The following is a 24,537-nucleotide window of genomic DNA, read 5'->3' as shown; positions in this document are numbered from 1 at the left end:
TGGGAGACACACCATGTACATCTGCAGCTTCCTCCCGTCTTTCAGGAATTGGCGCACGTGAGAGATGGTGTATCCTAGTGATTCGAGCTCAGATTTCACAGAATCCTAGGTTTTGTAGCTTGGGACGCCCTTGAGCAGCACTTTGAGTTGACGTTCTGCCGGTAGTGAGAAGGTGTGGAAAGGCATGTTGGCGTTTACCATAACGGCCTGTACCGAACGGAAGGTGGTTGTGTCTGCAGCTTGGAGTTTGATGTTGTTTAGAGAGAACTTGGCTGTGAGTTTGTCCTGGGTGAATGAAGGCATGATCATTTGTGCAGCCGTAGCCTAGTAGGTCGGGTCCACGATTATTGGTGGGATGCGTTTCTTTTGGATATCTTGAGGTGGTGGAGTGGGTGACGTGGAGCTTGAGCTTAGACTCAAAGCGGAGCTGCTTTCGAATGACTCGCTGGAGATGGAGCCGTTTTCAGTCTGTACTGAAGATGGAGGTGCACTGCGTTGCCGACCTTGTTGTTTCTGCTTCTTGTGTTCCGTGGGATCTGGAGAGGGGTTGGGCCTCTTCGAGTGTCTACGTCCACCGCGGTGGGCGCCCATGTTGAGTAGGAAATACGTTAACTTTTACTTCAATGAGTAGACAAGACTGTAAGTATCAAGATGATGAATGACTTGAATACTGATGGTTTGAAGTGTTGAAGAAGAGTGACTGAATCAATTGCAATTTGCTTTGATGGGTGTAACGGTTAGGTGTTGTACCTAATCCTTTACAAATATAAAGAAATCGCAATGCCGGGGTTTTTTAGGTAATCATATTAATCTTTATTGATTTATAACATACCTATTAATTATAGAATTTTGTATACCACATAAACATATAATAAATCAGAATACAAACAAAATGTAGTATTATATTTACGTATGCTTTTACGTTAGTAATACGTCTTTTTAATATACAATATAACTCGCGGATTTTACAATACTCTATACCCATTCACAATTAGTAATATTAAACTACTCACGGTTTCGCAGACTTAAATTTCTATGCTATATTCATATCTAATGTCGACGGTTGCAATACTATTGTCGGGCGTCGCGATAACACTAGTTTCATTAATGACTGGCTATGATGATACTGCGTTCAATCCGTATTATCGTAGCATGGCGGCGGTAAGTGCGCGGCACGCTCTAGCTTTCCCACAGGAGGTAGCCGAGAACGTGTTGCGCAGTGGTACGTAACTTGCGACGGCGGCGACAGTTGATTGGCACGCTCTAGCTTTCCTCCGGGAGGTAGCCGAGAACGTGGAGGGTGACGATACGTAAGTAGTGACGTCGGCGGCAGATAGGTAGTGATGGCGGCAGCACGCAGATCGGTGGAGTACGATTGCGCGCGTTTTACCTTTTTGGGCATACGATTGCGCGCGGTGCCGGAATAACAAATAATCATGCTTTTGCCTATTCAAAAGCGTACGATTGCGCGTGAAATTGGATGCGACGTTGCCAAATTATTATTTAAGTATAAAATAATTATTATTATAAAAAAAAAACAAATTTTTGACTAGCCCAGTGATATCTTCTAAATTCAATTTTTTAGGTCAAAAAATTAAAAAAAAAAAACGATAATTGGTACATGATTGAAAATCATCAATTTCGATACAAAATCACATTATATACAAATAATAATTTGGTTAAATTATATCTCGTTAAATCCATAACACAAAATAAAACAGATTCTTTATATTCTTTAAAAATCGTTATAATAAAATAATATTAATCTGAAAATTGATTTNATTTTTTCTCAATTATTTAATTATTATAAATAAAAAAATATTCATTAAAAAAAAAAATCGTTATAATAAAATAATATTAAATATTTGAATAGGTATCAAAAAATATCTTTATAATAAAATAATATAAATAAAATAATTTAAATTTTAAATCCCTGATACCTATTTCCAATTATGGCTAAATACTTAAGTAAATTTTCTGGCGTTTTATTTTTTAGATACTCTTCGTATTGCTTACTCATAACTTTGATTTTCTTTAGTTCTTCCTTCGATTTTGGCTTGATTTTTCCTTTGAAAATGGTTGATTATTTATTGACGGTTTCTGCCTGAGTTTCCATAAGGGTACTTATAACAACAAATGTCGGTGGATGAGCACTAGTAAACTGATATTTACGGTGCACCTATAATCTGTGTATTTGGCAACGTTGCTTAGAAGTAAAAATAATTTAGCACGCGCAATCGTACGCCTAAAAAGGTACCGCTGATAAGGACCGCGCGCAATCGTATTGCAGCCACGCAGATAATAACGGCGGCTGCAGGTGCTCTGCACGCTCTGTCCCTTATTATTTGTCGGTTAGTCCAAAGATGGCTTTTAGGTGACGCATGTGTTCTTCGAATGTTGTTGACGTAATGTGTATATCATCTACGTAAGTAGCAGTAAACTTTAATATTTCCGGTCCCAAAACCTGATTCAGAATTTTTTGGAATTCCGCTACAGAATTGACGAGACCGAAAGGTAAGACCTTGAATTGATAATTCCGCCCTCGATGTAGAAACGCTGTAATAGGTCGACTTTCTTTTTTAAGTCGGCACTGCCAGTAACCCGCAGTTAAGTCGATGGTGCTCAGATATTTGGCTCCTTTGAACTTCAACATAATTTCTTCCATGTTCATAGGGCACTCCCTGTCTGGTATTATTCGTTTGTTGATTTGCCTCGCATCTAGGCAGAGTCTGATGTCACCACTCTTTTTTTCTATCCATATGATGGGTGAAGACCATGGTGAATCAGACCTCTCGATGATGCCCAGATCCAGCATTTGTTGCACTTCTTTATCCATTTTGCTTAGCCGTGATATAGGTATGGTGTATGGTCGTTGATATATTGGTTCCCCTGGCCTCACTTTTATTTGGCATTCGTAATCCTTTATAAGTCCGAGATTGTCCGAGAATATGTGTTGATAGTCTTGTAGTGGTTGTTTAAATTTTTCATCTTCCTGTGGGCTTAGTGTAGTGTTGCCAGTGTTGGTTACTGGTTCTTCCATGACCTCGATGGTCGTGATTTGTTTGCCTTCTATTGACAGATTTTCGGAGAATGGTATGATTTGTTGTTCAAATCTGTTGGTTTGAGTGTTACGCTCGGGCTTTTGTATACCGCAGTTACCTGGGCGATGTTGTTTGTGAGTTTTGTGTTAACCGAGGTCGAGTCGAGCTCGGTTTGGATATTCACAATGCCACGACGGATGAGTACTGCGGTTCCCCCGTTCGGTGGGGTTCTTGGCCGTTGTTGGTGATCTGTGCGGTAAGTGTGAAAATTTCGAATTTTGAGCGGTGTTATGGGGTCGAGGCAGGTTTCACCAAGCAGGATAATGTTTACGTTGTGCATTTTTATGAATGTTGTCAGTTCTGATGTTCGGTTTCCGATACCGTTGTAGTTCCATGATAAGATTTTGAGGTCATTCATCATGGAGTGTAGGAATGGCGTTTATGATTTTCAGGACGGTTGTGATGACCGCATTTTTTGATGTGACATCCTCGCATTCTTGAGCTGTTGTAAGGAGGTCTTTGATTATTAGTAGGAGCTTTGGTGCGTTTATTGTGGGTTCGGCTTTTTCTGTTTGGTGTTTTGTTACACTTACGTATGATTTGATTTCTGTTGCTTTGGTGGTTTCGTGTGTTGCGGGTAGTGGTGTAGGCGTTGGAATCGTTGTCATCACGGATTTTTGTACAAATTTGTTATTTGTCTCTCTGGAGTGATCTACTTTTTCTTTGCAAAGATCTATGTAATATGGACATCCCCTATAGTTTGCGGTGTGTTTTCCATTGCAGTTGCAGCAGGTTATAGTATCTTTTTTTGGTTTCTTGCATTCCTTGTTTTGATGATTTGCTCCGCACTTTACACATCTTGGTGGGTGCCCGCACTGAAATGATGAATGGCCAAATCTCAGGCATGAAAAACATTGAGCGGGACCCGTTTATTTATATGACTCTATTTTGACTCGGACGCAGAAAAGTTCTGTGGTCTCAAATATTTATTTCGCATTTTCTGTGCGTTTTAGGGAAACCATGTGGATGGGGACTCTTTTATCATTTTTGACAAAAGCTTGGACAAAGTTTGGTTTGAAGCCTACCTCTAGTAGTTCTTCCATGAGTTCCTCGTCGGTAATGTCAAGTGGAACACCTTTAATTACAATCTTGGGAGATTGTTCTTTGGGTAATGCAAAAGTGTGGAAGCTGTTTTTGTTGATGGTCATGAAATGTTGGACAAGGCAGTTTATTTGGATTTGTAGTGGGATCGATGTAGTTTTTGCGGTCACTTGATCGAGGCCTTGAGTTTTGTACAGGTCTTTAGCTATTTTCCGCCATGGATGGTCAGGGGTTGTTTGAATCAAGATTGGTGGTATGCGGATCGAGCGGTTTTGTCTAGCTGTGGGTCAATTTTAGGTGATGGTTTGCTTGTCTCGTCGGTGTCCGAAGAAACAGAGGAAATAGGCATGTATTACTGTTATCATTAGAATCGACATGATCGGATCCGTCCGCAGAAGCTGAACGAGAGCGGTTATTGCTGTCGGTGGTAAAATTCGTGTCCGGAATTGGTGAATAGTTGGTTGCCCTGGCCAACTTCTTCGAAGTTGTTGGATTTTCAGGAGGTGAGACGGAGCTGGATTGGCTTGCCTTGCGTTTTTCCCCCGTGGTGGATAAGTCTTTAGGTTGTGGGTTTGGTGGCAATGGTTTTGGTGAGAAGGTTTATAAATAGATCGTTATAAATGAAATAAAAATCAATTTATTGCAGGGATTTCACTCAGTAAAGTAATGTAAGTAAAAATAAGAATTTCAGTAAGCATAATTTTAGATGGTGAGTGGCGTCGCTCCATTAATTTTCCAATGATGTGTGTTTTTTAATTTTTAATTTTTAAAATTTTTTGTTGTGTCTTTCATTACATTTTGGGACTGTAAAAGTGCTTCGATTTTATTCAACAGCATTTTTTCTGGTAGAGAAGTGAATTTAGTTGATACTAAAAAAAAATAGTAAAAATCGAAAATATACCTTAGCTATAATAGCATAATTTTCCAGTGAATTTTTTTTTAACGGTCTTAGAAAAACTAATGTATTACAATTTTCAATATTAGCTAAGAAAAGTAAAACTTTTAAGAGTTTCTAATTAAAAAAAATATGAATTTCGTAAAAATGTGAACTTAAAAGTTTAAATGCGTACACAAATAATTTTGCTTATGTATCTTTAATATTTTTAAGCAGCTATGAAAACATTTTATAAGGCCGACCCTCCATTAAATTTCCAAGCATTTATGATAATTAAAAAGTTTTTATCGATAGTAATTTTAAAAAAATTACAAAACACAAAAACATTTCTCAAGGCAATAAATTGCTTAAAAAGAAAATTCGAAAATATTACCATATATGGATATTTCTTACATAAATATCGATTGAAAATTCAAAGTTTCTACGGCTATTATTTTTCGAGTTACATTAAAAAATAAAATCACCTTTTTTTTTGGTTTTCCATACGCGTTTAAAAACTATTGTGAATTTTTTACCTCTCAAAAATAGCAACTAGATTTACTTTTTTATCAAAAAAGATGCTGCTGTCTAAAATTGTCACCACCCAGAATGTTGATTTCAAACAGAAAAAAACTCCACATCATTGTAAACACAATACGTTCATTCGCTACGCTCAAAATTTAAATTACTGAGCATAAGATAATTAAAAAATAATCATTAAGGAATGAACCTTCAATCATTTTATGAAGTATTTAAGTAATTATTCAATGTTACCTAGTTATTGTCATTCATTGTTAGTCAATGTCTTAACTATAAATTATAAATTATTTAATATTGAATTGTATGAGAAATAATTTACAGGAAATTATATTACACATTGATGACAATTTTATCATGTGCGTCTTATTTGTTACTAATTCATTAGGTACCATGAATATCATTTTTAATCATCAACTTCCATATTACAATTAAATTATTAACACATACCTATATTTAACACAATAAACCAAACATTACTTAAAAACTGTAAATATTATGAAAACAAGATGTCTTGGTATAATATTTTGAATTCCCTCATTTACACTGAAAGATTGTATAATCTATTATTAATGTATTATTAATGGATTATTAATGTATTCACTAAAAATTAATAAAATTAACTGTTAATGTTGAAAAATGCAAAATAAAGGTTTCACCTTTTAAGTATCTGTTACCAACATGAAACACATTATGTACCTGCTTGTAATGCATTGTATTAGAGCACCAACAAATAATGCACCTTGCATTGAAATCCGGAACTTCTTATATGATACATAATTACATATTATATTATACCTAAATTTCTTGTATAGTGAAATCCTATGATAAATTACACGAAGAATTATTTTAGTTTTGAGGTTATATTTATTTTGAAGAATTGTTTTGTCAGTAACGATACAATAAGTTCAGATAAATGATAAAACAGAAAAATATAAATAATAATTAATAATTGATTGAATATATTCTTTTACTAATTTAAATGCAAATTTAATTTGTAATGTTTTTTAATTGTTTTTACCTGTTATAATAAATTACATAACCAGCTTGTACCAAATATAATATTAATAAAAACATTTTATTTTTACATAAATTCCATCTATTCACATTCAACATACCTACCTAGCTAGTACCATTAAGTATATTATATTGTATAAGAGTAAAATAGAATACTCAATGCTATACATTTTGAACTAAATTTGGTGAAACAAAGTTTCAAGCTTGTAATTCACATTCACTTTTATATTATTTAATATATAAGTCAAATTTTACAAAAGCGAACAGTTTTTTTGAGAAATTTGATTTAATTTTTTTGTTGTAACTCAAAGATACATGACGTTTTCACCGAATATTTATATTAGATATTTAGATATTAGAATTTTCTATACTCTTACAATTTTAAAAATAATTTGTTTTGAGCTTTTTATAAACGCATAAGACATTTTTAATTTTAATTTTTTTAATTTTTTTTTAGCTATTGTCGATAAAAATGTTCTCACTCTGTTATAAAATTTTCAAAAATTGAATACAAAGTTCTTCATAAGATATTATACTAGTGGTTCAAAAATATTAAATATCTGTAAGTACGATTTTTTTTTATAAATATTTTAACTTTAAATTGTGAAAATTCACCAAACAATTATAAAATGTTTAATTTGTATAGGCATGGATTGAACAATTTAAGCAATGCCTCTCATTAGTAATTAATACTCTAACCCAGCGTTTCCCAAACAGTGGGTCGCGACCCACTACCGGGCCATCAAAATTTAATACCGGGTCGCAGAGTTTAATGAAATTCTCATATTAAATTTGTTATTTATCATTTTCGTTTGATAATTTAAACTGTTAAGTATGAAGAAGAAGTCAAATAGACGGGAGAGATGATTCAAATGTGCTTTATTTTGCGTTTTATTACATAATGATAAATGTAAAATATTTTGGTGGGTCACGAAGGTGAAAAATATAAATTACCGGGCCAGCTCAAACAAGAGTTTGGGAAACGCTGCTCTAACCGACAGCGTGACACACTTGACAATTCATAATACGATGTACAGCAGAGTGATACACACTTGCCCAATTTTATTGTTTTTTGTTTCAAGAAGTCGCAAACATAAAGCTTGTTACACGATTGTTATGAATATAAAAATATTTCATGTAAAATCGCTCTCTCTTAAATGTAGGCTAAAAATCTTTGTTGTTGAAGCCTTAATAAACTTTATAAAAAAAAAAAAAATATTTCAGAATGTAGGTACTTGGAATTGTAGGCGCCAGCTATTTACATTTATTAGGTATGTTGTTGCATTCCATTTAACAACGTAATATTTGTCCAAATAGTAAACTGGGATTTATACATTAATATCATGTTGCGCAACATTGGTGCTATTTCATCCAGAAATAGCTTACCTCTCTGATGTTTCCGATCCGCCTAACATTCACTGTTCGTGTCCAAACGATGTGATGGAATGTTTTGTATTCTCGACAATCCTATGTCAAAAACTTGACCCACCGTCGTCGGCTTTGCGTGGGTTAAATTATATGGGGACCAACTTCTCGTTCCGGCAAAAACAATGCGAAAGTTTTCAATGCCACAGTTGACCAGTGTAGTAGTAGGTATCTACTATTTACGTATATACAACCAACTGACTATATAATGTTGGACAGCATTAAATAATTAAATAATTTTGAATTGCTTGCATGCCTGATCCTATATTTTATGATGTTCTTAATTATTCTAGAAGGTATGTTCACATTTCATACGACTGTAAAAACGTGTATTCTCACAGATAGATGCAAAACTCGAATAAAATTAAAAAATTAATGTATTATACGTACCCAACAACTGCCTCATATTTTTAAAAATTATAGTTACAAATTGATATATAACGCAAAATATGTACCATGATATAACTTAAATTTACTTACCCAGTATTGAAAAAAAAAATGTAAAAATATATAATCATAATAAATAATTATTAATTATCAACATCATTATTATTACACTAGTTATGATAATAATCTCATCGTAATAATTTAAGTACACTGGTATTATAGGTTTATACGGTATAGTGCACATTTATATAATGTAAAAACAACCAAAATTGATTATGAATTTATTGATTTTGACCTTTTTATTCAAGATATATAATAACTTTAATATTTACAAAATAGTTTATGAGGGTTACAATTGATTGTGAATTTAGTTTTTTTTTTTATAATTACTACTAATTTGGATGTTGAATTTCTTTTTCTAGAGTAATAATTTATTAAAGTAAAAATATTAATGATTTCGATAAATGTATTATTTCTACAACTTTAGAATTTCTGTAGTTAAAACTAATTTAAAACTTTTATTTTTTTAAAGAGAAAGAAAATTTTAAAAAATTGTATTTGTTTTTTATTTCATGTATTACTGAGGAACCATCTTCGTATATATGTATTTTATATAGGTTTCGTAGAAAAGTCAATTAAAATGTTAAAAACATAAATTATTGGTAGGATTAATATAGGTGTACCTATACTCAAATGTAAAATGACATTTAAGATTCATATGGGTTTTAAAATGCAAACGATACTCGACTCTTATATTATAATGGTTATGTAAGACCTGTAAAAGCTTACATTAAGTTTGGATACATATTGTTTTGGCAGCACAACGTAATAATCTGTGACACTAGCCAACAGGTAAAACGTTCCAACCACAGCCACTACATTAATATTGTAGGTGTAAAATATGTTTAAATTTTCTTCCGTGGCCGAACGGGTTGCCAGATAAAATCGGTGTCGATGAAGTTCTTCTTTCGGTCTGCAGTATAATTTTCTAGTCAAAGGTACTTCTCACTTGCTTTAGTTTTATCTTGTTTTGAATATCAAATTATCTTTCATGTTATCATAAATTGAAATGCTGTTTTTTTTTTTTTAATTACCTTTACGAATACGTATTAATTAACAACCGCGCGCTGTTGCAGAGCTTATCGTAAGTCATGGCGTTTTGAGTATTGTTGTTAATAGCGGTGAGTACTCATCTATTGTGGTAAATTATTAAATATAATGATAAGATAGCACCCCTAGAACAATACTGTCACAACTTAAAATGTATAGTTTCGAGAGAAAATGATTTGTGGTTTGAATCTAAGATATTTTAAAGAGTTCTTTTACGCCTAAGAGTTTAAAACTGAAAACTTCAATACTTATGCAAACGTATTTTGCCAAAAGGCTTTTTCGAATATAATGAAATACATTCTCAAACCCAACCATGTAGACTTGTGGCCTTTTACATTTTTTAAGTAAATGTAAAGCTGCTATATTTTGTAATGTGGCTCTATTGCATTCAGAAATTGGTTTTAAAACAACCATATACCTACTTAAATATGTCAATATTGAATTTCATCTTGAATCTGCAGTATTAAAATTAATTATTATAAAGCCCAACAGTGCCAGAACTGTTAAATATTGCTGTTTTCCACTCAACATTTCACTCAGCAATTAGTTTTTCTTCAGTACAAGAACTATAGATCGAAATAAAGCAGTCTTGAATTTTGAATTCAGTGATTAGTTGGATAGAATAAAATAACTTTATAGTTAATTGCCTTAAGGTAAATATTTCTCTCTTGCTTTGAAAATTAGCTAAAAATTAAATAACTTAATACTGACACATATTTTTAGGGGTTTAATAAAAAATTATATTAAATGTGGCATTATTTAATTTTTATAAAGCTATTTTTCACTGTTTAAAAGTAATTATAAGTTATAACTCAAAATTTATAAATTTTGAGTTGTGGAAGTCTTGTTTTAGATAAATGTTTCATACAAAACTGTTTGTTGGTAATATCTTATATTTATTTTCAGAGTAATATTATATATTTTAATAAGTTTGTATCTATTCATAATACTGTTGTGCGGTGTCGTAACTAGGGATGGACTTCAGGCTAAATATATAGTAAATTTTCAGTTCCTTTTTTTTAATAATTGGAAAAAATATCAACTGTTTAAGCATTATTAGTATTCAGCATAAGTTCTAGAATTTTTTTTTGATGTACCTAATCAAAATATAAATGAAACAAATTGAAATATAGATCAAAATGTAAAATATAAAATTATAGACATTAGATATTTTATGTTGTACTTTCATTCAATTTTTTTTGTCCACACACTTTCTACAAGAACTTGAGTCATTTTAGGTTTTAGTCAACAATAACTTTGAGTATTACGAAGATTTGAGAATTATTTTTTAGTTAAAAATGTGCTATGGACTGGCATATAACCTTTGAATGATAAATTAACATTTAATATAATGTTTCTCATAACTTTTTATGGAGTTTGAAAATGAAATGTTGATATAGTTGGATATATAACGATGAACAATGATTTTTACTAATTTAATTTTTAATAAAACAAAAAATATTAATTTTACCTAGATACCAACGAATAAAAATTGTGTTAATACCTACTATACACATAATTACGTATTATTAGTTGCTACTCTCAATACATTTTAAAAATATTTAGGCTATTTTTAAGCTATATTATAGGCAAGTGTAATATTTTAATTAGCTTAAATTTCTCCAAGTTTGTTTTTAATTCTAGGTTACAATACTGGAAAATGTTTATATAAATATCTGAAGTTCAATTCTTTCTTTTTCATTCAGGATCATTCGTATCAATTATATTATCACTTCCATTTGAGTGTCCTTATTGGTAGGAGCTTATAAGGTTATACTTTAGAATTGCTTTATAATATATAGGTGAAGTGTAAGTCCTGCATTGTTTACAGTAGATACTCACACTCTACAGTATGACTTATATATTTAGATAATATTGTAAAATAAAATTATATGATAATTTGTTTAAAATATGCTCAGGTTTTTACTTCTATACAGTAAAGTACAGATAGTGAGGAGCTCAGTTTTTAAAAAATAGAATAGTTAGTTAATATATATATTTTTTTTTAAGAAAGAATACAAATATTCACGATAAATTATACATTTTAAGGGCATGAATTTCCTATTTTAGTAAGAATATTTACATGAATATGTTATAGTAAAAATTTACTTTAGTTTATTATAATATGCTACTATATTTCATTTTAGAAATGCTTTATTTTAACCTGGAAATGTTAGTGACCATTTAACAACAAACAGTCATTTATCATAAAATATATAAATTCTAATTTTTTTTTCTCTCCGTGATTGTTGGTTTGTTCTTTTATTTTTGGGAAATAAAAATCCACAAATTTTCAAAATATTATTATAATATTAAATAATTCGATTATTTTTAATTTTTATTACAATACTGTTATTTGTTTTTGTTTAATTTCTGGTTGGATTTGGATATATTTTTTGTTATTATTAAGAATAATATCATTTACGATTTATACTAAAATAAGACAATAGTCAATAAGCATACATTTAATAAATAAATAGGTACATTACAGCATGAATCACCATTTCACAACATTGATAACATATCTGAATTAAAAGGTAACATGACATTTGAGTTATAGGCTGAGTGGTGAGTTTTTTTCGATTGCTTGTTGGTAGACATGAGAAATAATTGGATGATGGTGTTACTGTTTACTTATCGGCGAAAATATTTATTAACTGTTTTTAATATTTCTACAGTTGTTTACTTTTAAGTTATATTATGTAAAGAAATATTTAAAATGGAGCGTTTGTTATAGTATACTTAGTATAACGGATTGGAATGACTAAATTATTGGCCTGGAGAGCCCGAAGAGAGTTTGGCAGGACCTCAGATTGCAAATCCACTGGACTAAACAGGCCTTTTGAGTATAGCATGTATTGAAAGTTGTAGATATAAATTGTTATATTGTTGATTTTAGAATACAGTGAAACCTCTGAATAGCGGACACTCTCGGTCGCCGAAATTTTGTCCGCTATTTAGAGGAAAACATTTTTTTTAATAAATAAATAAATTCAATAATTTTATTTTATATTATTTTTATTTTAATTAAATACTCGATAAAAATAAAAACTACCTAACATTTCTGAAAAAAATCTGTTACTTTAGTTTGTTTACTAATTGCAGGCGTAATTATTTCGTGTGTTAAGGCATTTTTTAATTGGACTGTGTTTGAGTGCAATGAACTATTCTGTATCTCGATAGAAGAAATATATTTACGTATGCCTTTTACTGCTAGCAATGCCAAAACGTTCGTATATTGGCATCATAAACACAACTAAACGCACATAGGACAATGCATTAGTTACAATATTTCATTGTCACGATACAGTGACTGAACGGAAAAGATAAGATTTTCATATACAGTTTAATAATGCACACATAAGATAACTTAATAATTGAGGTTTTTATTCAGGTAATCCAAAATAATTCTTAATTTAAGATAAAAATTATTAATATCAGTGTCATAAAAGTGTTCGTAATTTAGAGTGTCCTGTATTTAGAGGTTTTCTTGTACATAAACAGTGAAAATGTCCCCGTCCCCGAAAAAACGTCAGCTATTTGGAAGTGTCCGCTATTTAGAGGTGTCTGTTAAGGGAGGTTTCACTGTATAACTGAATAGATAAAATCGTATTTTGGCAGATTTCCTTGTTTTATTAAGACGAAGTGTTCAGGTTAAACATTTACCCACATATTTAATTTCCGTTCGTACATAAATGGAAGTGCTGATTATAATTAGTTGAGAATATTATCAAGGTCTTTTTGAAGTGAAAGTGATTTGTTAATATTTGTAAGTATGCTCATTGATATTACTATAATATATAGTAGGTACATATTTTATAAAAGCAATAGTACCTATAAGTCTTAATTAGTCATTATTTTACCACTATCAATTTTGTTCGTGTGATCCTGAAACAGTTTATTAACTTGAATGAGATTTTCAATGATGGCTAGAATAGTCACTATAGATTAAGGGAAGTAATATATTTTTATTTCAAATTCTGTTTTTATTTATTTATTACATTTTCAGTTTAGATATGCCAAAACGTCATAAGTTTTTTTTTTGGTTTCAATTTGGTTTTTGATTTTATAAAGGGTTTTCCTGGTTAATAAGAATATCCTGAAGAAAAATTTAAATAAAAAAGGCCCCTCGCATGTTTTTGGCCTAGGCCAAAAAATATCCCTGAACAGGCCTGGTAAAAGTGTTCACAAATCATTGTTTAGCAATTAATTTAGTTTTGGAACTAGGACACAAGGAGCAAATAAAAAAAAAGTCATTTTTCTTTAAACCACTCATATAACTTTATAACTTGATATAATTTAATATAATATTAATAATAATTTTTTTTGAGTATTTTTCAAAAAAAATCATTTTATGCTGTTTTTTTTTTAAATTCAGTATATAATTTATTATAAACATTAAACACACACAACAATATGAAAAAAGTATAATTATACGTTCTGAAATTGTTACAAGATACCTTAAGTTCTATGGAAAATTCAAACAATAAAATATAACTATTTTTAATAATTACGTATCCCATCGTAATAATAATTGTCTATTAATGTTGAATAATAACCTTTACCTAGTGGATTGGTCCCGGAATTTTTATTAAGAATTTGAAATGTAAATTAAACTTCAAAAGGTCAACCAATAAATTGATTTAAAATGAATTTTTTGAATTGTGTTTATATCGAACTTTTATTAAAAGTAAAAAATAAAAAATAAAAACATATACCTGTACTTAAATCGAATTTCGTTACTTGTGAAATAATTTCAATCAACTCATAGTTACGAGTGAAAAGTAGTTTTTCTTTAACATGATACGCAATCGGAATGATTTGAGCTACAAGACTTCCATTTTACTGGGTTTCAATCACGGTCATTCTCTCAGTGGCCTTTTAGCATCATACGAGCTTATTCTGTCCGTTAGTGATACAAACATTTCGCTCCCTGGGGACACAGGTAGGTAATGTGTCCGACTGCAATGCATTACTAGAGGATATATAAAGGACTTAATGTATGGTATTCCCTTTTCCTCGAAAATATTTCTATTCTTTAAACAAACGAAAACTCTAACTCGTTATTTTGCCCCATTACACCCTACTATCTTTATTAGGTCAAAATTTTGATATGACCTGTTGAAATTAAACTTGCTTCTCCCCCTTTGTGTACATTAATCCGGGATATTTCACATACGTATTGTAAACGAAAATAGTTATATTCGTATGTGATTTATGACAAATACAATAAATATTAAGTAATACATTGATATCAAAACAAATAAAAATAAATACAATTGTGTTTATATCTAAAATTTTTGATTAAACGATTAGTATGTATAATATTATAATTTACCATTTTAAAAATGAACAATACACTTCACATAGATAAAATATATTGAAATATGAGACATAGCTCTAAAAATTATGTTAAGTATAATACTTTGTTCATCGGTGCATAATAATTACAGCCCCAAAAATATTGTCTTATAGATCTGTAAAAATATTATTATTAGATATATTTAAAAAAGTATTTTTAATGTGCTTTTATTTATTTAACTTATTTGAAATATATTGAAGCGATTTCACTTTTAATTCATTATTTGTTAAATTGGACAAACGTTTTTCTTGGATAAAAATACCGATAAATGAAAACCATGGAAAAAAATAAAGAAAAATAACTGTTTGTATCTCCTCCCCCTTCTGCTGTATTTATTAATATTGAACACATTTTGAAACATTTAACTGACAGTTAAACTGCCAATTAATTGAGTATTTGTCAGTAAGATTTTTAATTATTTTTAATTATAAATTGTATTATTTATCAACAAGCAACATCAACAATTAGAGTTAAAAATAACTGTGTCGATAATATAATTTTTATATGTCATGGGTTCACAAAGAACAAAGACAATAATATGTAAAGTTAATCTTTTTTTTTGATTTTTGATATTAAATAAAAACGTAGTTTTTACTATTGATGAAATCGGAATCTTAATTTATGATATTGTATATACAGTGATATAAGTCATTTTTGTAATAAGATTGATGATTGAAGTTTTCAAATAAAATATGAAAAATAGTTATGTTAGTTGCTATGACAATGATAATAATGATTCATAGAGTACATAATGAAGTTGAACATGTACAGGAAATTATAATTTTTTGTTTTTATTATTTATAATAAGTATTGTTTCAAAATAGGTTTCACATTTTATGTATTTTTTATAGATTAACAATTTTTAAATAGCTATGAAACTGAAAATTATTTAACAACTGATAATTAATTAGGTTGCTGTGAGTGTAGTTATAGAGCTATGTCTCCCTGGTTGGATTAAAATCAAAAAAGTTTAAGTTTACCTACCTATGATGTTTATATTATAAGTTAACTAATATTTCTTTAGAAACAACATCCAAAATACATCAATTTATGTATAATATCTCTACAATGAATATAATCATCTAATATCATTTAATAGCTTTTATGGAATATATTTTTCTAACACATAGATAATTCTAAAAAAAAAAACAATAAACTTTCACCATGTGAATACTGTGTAGTAATTATTAATCAGAAAGGTACTAATGTTTGAATATGTTTATAAACTTAAACTAATAACAACAATCGATAAAGTAGCCAGAATAACTATTCTACAAACATTTATTAAAGCATTAACTGGATAAGTAATATAATTTTTGTATTTTCTTTTCTATATTTTGTAAACCACACAATTGTCTTACATAATTAAACATAAATAAGGATGATGGGTAATCATAACAATTATTATATCTTCACTGAATTGTCCAATATTTGTTGTAATCTTAATTTGTAATTGAATCATTAACAAGGAAAATGTATGAGCCAACAAATTAAGATTCACTTTAAACGCTACTTAATTCATTAATTTGTTGCTTGGGCAACGAGTAAATATTATAAACTTAATGAATAGAGAACAATAAAACTTGAAAATATTCTTAAAATTAAATCTCGGACGACAGACATATTGTATTTGGTGTTGTAGAAGGTTACCCAATCCTTGGACCAATCTATTATTGTGTTAATTAGAAATATATTCTATAAATTAATATCTTTAAGCTGTATAATGTGTGAAATTAACTTTATGGACGTTTACGGTTTACTTGAGGAACTTGTGTCGGTGTTAAAGAAAATGAGAAATCAAATTGTTATTATCTTGTGGTAATAAAAATGTCTATTGAGTTTCGCAAAAATAAAGAAATAACACAGTCCAATCGAAATACCAAACGTGAATTTGTTATAACTATTTTTATGTTTTGTTCGTACATATTATTTTTTGTGAGTAATCGTGAAACGATCGCATACAGAGTACATACTGTAATAATTCGTACGTGTAATAATTATTCTTGTCTGTCGTCCGTTTGTGCGAAAATTATTTAAATATTATTATTATTATATTAAATTGTTATAAGACTGAGAGCATGTTGGACAGATATCATAGGTGAACAGATCGATGGATAAAGGTTTAGAGAGAGACAGGTGGATAGACAGAGAGAAACAAATATTGTCGATTTTTTTAAATCAAGGAGTGTGATGTATATTATAGTGACATAATTTTTTTTTATTATATTAATATTATTAACGAGACATGTTTATTTTTTGTCTGCGCCGTCGTTCTTTTCGTCGTTCAAGCGTTTTCTGGCCGCAAAACCGCGGACCCTAGCTTGGATTTTTATAGCAGCTTGGACCAGCGCTTCTGCTTCTGCCGCGTCCTCCAGCGTGGACACTTTGGTCGGATTCTCGGGTTCCGACAAAGTGGTGGTCGGATTCTCGGGTTCCGACAAAGTGGTGGTCGGATTCGTTGCCGGATTTTCAATGGCACTACCACCGCCTCCATTAATGTCGTTGTCATCGCGCTCGAAAACTTCGTCGTCACCTGTCTGCAGCTCATCGTCGTCATCCTCGTAAACACCAACACCACTGACTCCGACATCTGTGACAACATGAGCTCCCCCAATAGTACCGACACCACTGAGACCGACGTCATCACCACCACCAACACCATCACCTCCACCACCCCCGACGTCGGAGGGGACACCGGAAACACTATCTGCATTACCAACACCGGAATTCGGTTTGTTACCTCCGTCATCACTGCCATCATCACCATCCCCTCGTCCGTCGCCGGCGCCACGTGGCTCACATCCGTACTCTTTGAGCGGTGTATAGGTGACGGACACGACCGACTTTTGGTCGTCATCCGACCAACACTGACTCTCGTCCGTGGTCGTTGTGGTCGTGGAAGGGGCCGCATTCTTCAGGGACTGCCTGACACGGTAGCCCCGGAAGCCCGCTTGTATCTTGACCGCGGCCGCATTCACCGCCTCCACGTACTTCCGGGCGCGGAAGCCACGGTACACCGCCTGTATGGTGGTAGCCGCCCGGTCATCGGCCCCGTTGTCCTGCGCTACAGCCACCGATCCGTCGGACGATCCACCGTTGGCCGTAGATTTCATGACGGCGTCGATTTCGTTCCCGGGACGACCGTTTTCAGCCCCACCGTCGCCTACAAAACCAAATAATATATTATTCAGGGTTTCTTAAAAAATTATTATCACTATATTTCTGAGCCACGATTATGTTAAAATGGTTGCTAGTATTTTTTAGTCTACAACCAAAACATCGAAGCTATGTTAAATTGTTATTCAAATAGCCATGCATGTCTTAATGTTTAGCTTGGTAAAAGAGTTTACTGTAATATTTCAGTGAGCATACAATAACAGTTGGATGTGAGTCACTGTATAAAGCAGATATAAAGAACATAATAATTTCAGAATACTTTTTATAGAAAACAATTGTGAATTCGTCATACTTGTAAGTAACAAAATATTGATATTATTGACGTAATATAATCGTCAGATATAAGCTTTGAACTGCATCAATATTACATTGTTACTGATCAGACAAATAGAGTCTTAGTGTATTTCCATTAAGTCATATGAGAAAATTAGGTGGCGGCACTTGGAATCTGTATATTATTATTATAATTATTTGGCACCAAAGAATTTGTACTACCATCAAACACAAGACAATCGTACAAAACATCAAATTTGTCGTAAACAAATCAGTCATTTTCAACAAATTATAACGGTAATAATTAAGACTTAAAAGTTTTATAGAAGTCAAGGTTGATAAAATGCAGAACACATATTAAATCTTAAATATTTAAACATAAAAAAAATATTCAAAATTATAACTTCTTAGGCAACTATTAGTTGTATAGGTACTATAACTATTTTACTTGCATAAAAGTACATTATATAATTTTTTTTTTTTTTAATTTATAGGTTTAGTAATAAAATGTATTGGTTGGTCAAATGTCATAATAATATTTTGTCATACCGCATGTATACAGTTGGACTATACACATCGATTAATCAAACAAATTTGGTATAGTGGAAGTATTGGATTTTTACTATTTTACTCAAAATTTAAAAAAATTAAATTTCTTAGTATAATGTTAAACAACTATGTATAAATATATAAGGTAGATATAGAAATCAAATAAAAATGTATGGTTTATATATTTATTAAAAACATATTTATTATATTATACAATGTAAAATAAATAATTTAATGTATGTATTTTTTTTGTTTAAATATTTAAGATTTAATATGTTTACTGCATTTTACCAATCTTGACTTCTATACAACTTTCAAGCCTTAATTATTATCGTTATAAATTGGTAGGTAGATACTCTAAGTATTAATTTATTTTATAAAATTGATGAATTGAACTTATAGCTGGGTCTGATATACATCGAAAGCATATAGAAACATATTTAATTCGTTTAACATCGGAGCTTTAACAATAATTATTTTGATATTATTACGAAGGACATAATAATGACAATAATAATATTATCATTGGTTAGTAAGCGAATACATGCATGAAGATTATAATTAACTGTTAAGCTTGTTAAGGATAATTGTGTCAAAACAAATATAAATTACATTCAAATGCTCCAATCAAAAAAATTAAGATGCTTCCTGGTTTGTACAAAATTGAAAATACTCCAACACGAAGCATCGATCACTCATTTCAAGCACCATTCAATTAAACCTTATCATTTATATTGATATGCTTTCAATTAACTTCTTCGATCACATCAATTACGTCAGCAGTCTGCAATACAACCACCCAGACAACATTCTTACCTTGCTCAAATGTGGAAGCCCTACAATATTCTCATAATAAGATGAAATGAAAATAAATAATATGAAATAAATTGTATGCATGCAAAAATAAGATAAAAATAATATAAAAAGACAAATGTTAATATTGAATTATTTACCTATTAAATGCATTTCTATTATATAACTTAAGCATTCATTATTATTATTTTAATGTTTATTTATCATCATGCATATTGCTATATTGTATTACTAATGTCGAGAAATGTATTTTCATTGTAAATTATCAATAGGTAAGTTCAAATGACTAAGTCAGGAAAACTTTAAACTTCCATTGAATAGTCCGTAACGAATAGTTAAACGGTTAAAATATGATGTATTTAGGTATACATGAAGGAAACGAGGACACGTGGTATTTAATTAAGGCAATTATTATACTACTTTCTAACCATAGTCAATTTAAAGACTAAATAAATATACCTACTTGGACCATATTACAATTTACAACATTAATATAAATTGAAAAATAAACTCAATAGGTACCTGTATTATAAAGACTTATAATGTTTGATAAAATAGGTGATATTTGGGGGTGCTGAATTTTGAAATTAGCACTCCCAACTTTGTTCATATTAATTTACATTTTTATAGTGATTATACAAGTATCTACAACCATAAGATAATATGAAAAAAATAAAAGGGCTTCAGCTCCCTATTTTTTTCATTGAAATTGTGTAATCGATACACAATTTAAGTAAAAAATTAAGATATTACACACAATAATATGACTAGCACATTTTAATATTTATTTTTATATAATATCAAAATAAGGAAAGTACTCGTATAATTTTTGTGCCAATGCTTCTGTCTTATAAATTCGTGAAGATCATTAAACTTATTTAATATTTGAAATTAATGTAATGATCGTAATATTGTTTTAATTAATAGACGCGCTCTTTTGTCAATTATTTTTTATAAATACCTAGATACATGTAGTGCATTGAAGGAGTAAGTAGTATAATATTATGAAGTGATGATTTAGCGCCTTTTTAAAAGTCGATGATTGTTATTATTTTATTTTTTTTACCATGCATTTGTGAGTTTATACTTTTTACTTGTCAAAGACACTAATACAAAAACATACCTAGGATAAGTCTGGATGTTGAAAATGTACAATAAGTTCTACAATTATTTTAACCAGTGTGGTCGCATTCTGCTGTTGTGATGAGTAATAAACGATAGTTTAAACACACCGTTCACATATTTGACACGTGTGCGCATTTCACTACATTTTAAGTACATAATATAGTATATATAGTATGTATATAATATACCAGATACCTATATATATATATGTATATACAAGAGTATCGTTTCAAAAAAAAAATTATCTGAATCAAATTTGGACTTAAACATATTGCAATAACAAGTCTATCTACCAAGTATGTTTTAAAAAAAATATTTGAGCTCATCTCTTTTTTTCTATGTTATTGTGAAATTAATTATTTTTGAATAACTGTTTTATTTTATAAATTATAAATAATGACCTTCTTAAAATTTGAGAAATACTAATTGAATTTCATCCAATCTTAATTCAACTAAAATATCAAAAACCGTTATTACCAATAATTAGAAATGTGGCCGATGTGCTCAAATATTTGAACAGAAATTAAATAGTATCAATTGATTCTACGTGGTATAAGCAACTCAAGTCAAAAAATGTTCAACTTTGACTGAATACATTGATAAATTTAGAAGAAAATACAGATTTTTTTGGTACTAGTTGTATATTCAAGTATTTTAAATATAGTTTGGTACAAATATCTCATGCCTACTTTTGATTAAATACAATGTGTACAGATACAATTTTTAAATATAAATGTTTGGAAAAATAAAAATCACTTTAGTCCATTTATGATTTTAAAACCACTTTACAACATGCATTTTGTCATTTGTCAGTGGTACATAAATCGTCACATGGTCTTAAAATTAATATTAATTTTAATTTTAATACCTCTATTTAATATATGAGTTAAGATATTCGTACCGAGTGCAAACACAATATGTTATATTAACTTTAGTAAACTTACGTATTTGATTAAAAAAGTTGAAAATGAAACGTTTAAAAACACCCATTGGTTGCTAAATAAAATATGGTAAGAACATCTTTCTTTTAATATTTAAATATTGTATCACATAGCAATTAAAAATATATGAATATTAAACACAAATACCTACTACCAAAGTTTATTTTAGTTTAATTTATTTAATTTTGTCTTAATGATAATATTAAGTTTATTTTATTTTAATTTATTAAAATTATTTTTGATAAAACTAAAATAATTTTTTTTGTTATCTTTAAATGTATTATACAGTGATGGTTATTTATGTTTGTGTGTGTATACATTTTTATTTTTAAATAATGTGAGTTTAGTATTGCAATATTTTATTAACTTGTTACACCAAGTAATAACACCAATCTGTATAACAGTGTAGTCTCAAAGTATTAAGTAATTTTAGTATCCATTTTAGCATTCATTGTCTTAAGTCATAAATAATATATCACATATAACCATATATTATAACGAGTAACTAATTAATTCACTCAAGATTTGACACAGTTTTAAAACTTTAAATTGCTTCTCAAATAATCTAGACACTTTTGACTTAAGTCGTTTGTACCAAGCATCAAATCATTATATTATGTAGGTGTGATTTTGTCAGGCTATAATAGGTAGGTCTAAAATCTAAATCGTGTGGCCGCCTCCAAGTTTCCAAACATTTTAGTACATTTCACTTGGAAACAAATAAATAAAAACTTTTTAATGTTCTTACATATGTACCAAAGTTATAATTTATAAAAATGTAAATCGTAAACATTCATACACGTAGAATGCACACTATTGAGTGGTTTTTAAATCTAACCCTAGAACTTAAAACAAATTACTCATTTTGGAACTTTTGACAAAAAAAAAACTATTACAAAGATATAGTTTTACTTTGGAATTATCAGTTGGATAATTTAAAAGTAACTTTTAGTTATATTTTAACGCATTTAGATGCATGACGAATGACTATGTTAATACAATAACAATAATATTATTATGTAAGTTCACTGTCAAAATAGTATGCGCCATCTATTGTAGAAAAGTTCAGCCAACACGATTTCTGACTTCAATGTTATTTGCAATTAAATATATTATCAGAAGTATAACCTTTATTTAATTTAAAGGATATTCAATATCTATCATTTCTAAGGAGTTTTCTTTTAAGAAATATTCTAAATGTGGTCATAAGTGTTGTACGAATGTTTAGAATTACTTACGTAGTACGTAGCTAGTAAGTTCTTATTATAAATATTCATACACGTGACATGTGTGCAACTATAATTTTATTTAAGTATAGTATGTACCTATATACTTGTCCATAAAACCGAGAAAACTAGACATTATTTATACAAAATTAAGTATATAATGTCATTTTTAATTTTGGAAAATATACAGAAGTACCTTCTACACAGGTACCTTCTACTTATATTTTTATTTTCTAGTTTTGAGCGAGTATTATAGTTGAGAATAAACTTTCTTGAACTTCTAATTTTTAATGCAAATGTATATTATATTATTAGTACAAGTTATACACTTTTTAAAACTACTTTTTAAGTACACTAACAAAAAATAAAGCCATCCAAAACTTTTGAGTCATAATAATTAATACATTTTTGTGGTGATTGTACATAAATCGATGTTACATTTTAAATTAAAAACAATCAAAAATTGCAATACATTTGGAATTATAAAATATAATCGACATTTTTATATCAACAATAATAATATAAAGCTAGCGTATTTGGTGTATTTTATTGACACGAATAATATACAATATTACGTAGCATTTCACACTAGTACTTATGGTTAGGAATTATTTCACTGGATAGCGCTAATAGTTTCAAATGTGATCGAATGTTGTGCAATTATACATGTCTTTTCAAACCATAAAATAGTTACATTTTTATGAGATAAAACTGAATATTTACTAATTATTATTTCTTTCATATTACATTACAAAAACGTCTAAGTTTAATGGTATCTATTTTAAAATGACTTATTATGCACAACTCATAAAAAATAATATGTTTTCAAGAATTAAAAAAATACTTGTTGTTATATTTATTTATGAACCATAGGTACACCATGTACCATGTTGGTGCATGCAAATAAATATGAGAGTTTTAAATGTTATTATTTTTAAATTAACATATTAATGTGTTTTATTCGTACGATATAAGTGTGATGACATCTCGGCGAATGGCGGTGAGCATTTTTTTTAGATCCGTATAGAATGACTTAAACGAAACGGAATCCAAACAAACATAAAATTGCAGGGGTTGACAAACATTGGTACATAGAGAATAAAATAGCTTGGACAAAACGTCATAGTGTTTGGTGTTTGGAATTTCACGATTCCTATAAAAGACAAGTGTCATAAAGTTTGTTATAAGCTACACGAAATATGGGCTAGAAAGTAATAATTTACTTACGTATATACCTATATATTTTTATTATATCTACGTCATAATATTGGTGTATCGGTAATAGTTGGTCCTGAAGAATGACAGAATAGTTTTACCTTTCATTCCACATCAACAGCTTTATCATATTATGTACCTATACCACTTTATTTGATATATTAGGCACCTAATTTAGGAATTTAACGAAATTTACTTTTCTGTTGGCGAGATTGAGAACCTATATTTCACCAATGAATACGACACGATTGTCAATAGGGCTCCTACTTTGTCGAATTGATGGTCATCCAATGTTGTGCTAAATTCGCTCAAATTAAATATTTTGTTTCTTAACTAATACCTATTATAATTAAATATCAAACTA

The 24,537-nt window shown here is 29.6% G+C and overlaps 1 protein-coding gene across 2 annotated transcripts in view; it reads right to left on the bottom strand.

The window, feature by feature from the left end:
• Positions 1 to 15,862: 15,862 nt before the first annotated feature.
• LOC111032160 overlaps positions 15,863 to 24,537 on the bottom strand; it is a 151,412-nt gene continuing 142,737 nt past the window's right edge. For both annotated transcript variants that reach the window (XM_022312392.1, XM_022312393.1), the window contains exon 6: positions 15,863 to 18,017. In XM_022312392.1, coding sequence (XP_022168084.1) covers positions 17,104 to 18,017 — 914 coding nt within the window. In that variant the 3' untranslated portion in view covers positions 15,863 to 17,103. The remainder of the gene's footprint in view (positions 18,018 to 24,537) is intronic.

The sequence above is a fragment of the Myzus persicae genome, unplaced genomic scaffold, assembly GCF_001856785.1.
Source record: "Myzus persicae strain clone G006 unplaced genomic scaffold, MPER_G0061.0, whole genome shotgun sequence".
Taxonomy (NCBI): Eukaryota; Metazoa; Arthropoda; class Insecta; order Hemiptera; family Aphididae; genus Myzus; species Myzus persicae.
The sequence above is the reverse complement of the archived record's forward strand: the minus strand, read 5'-3'. Positions and strand labels throughout refer to the sequence as shown.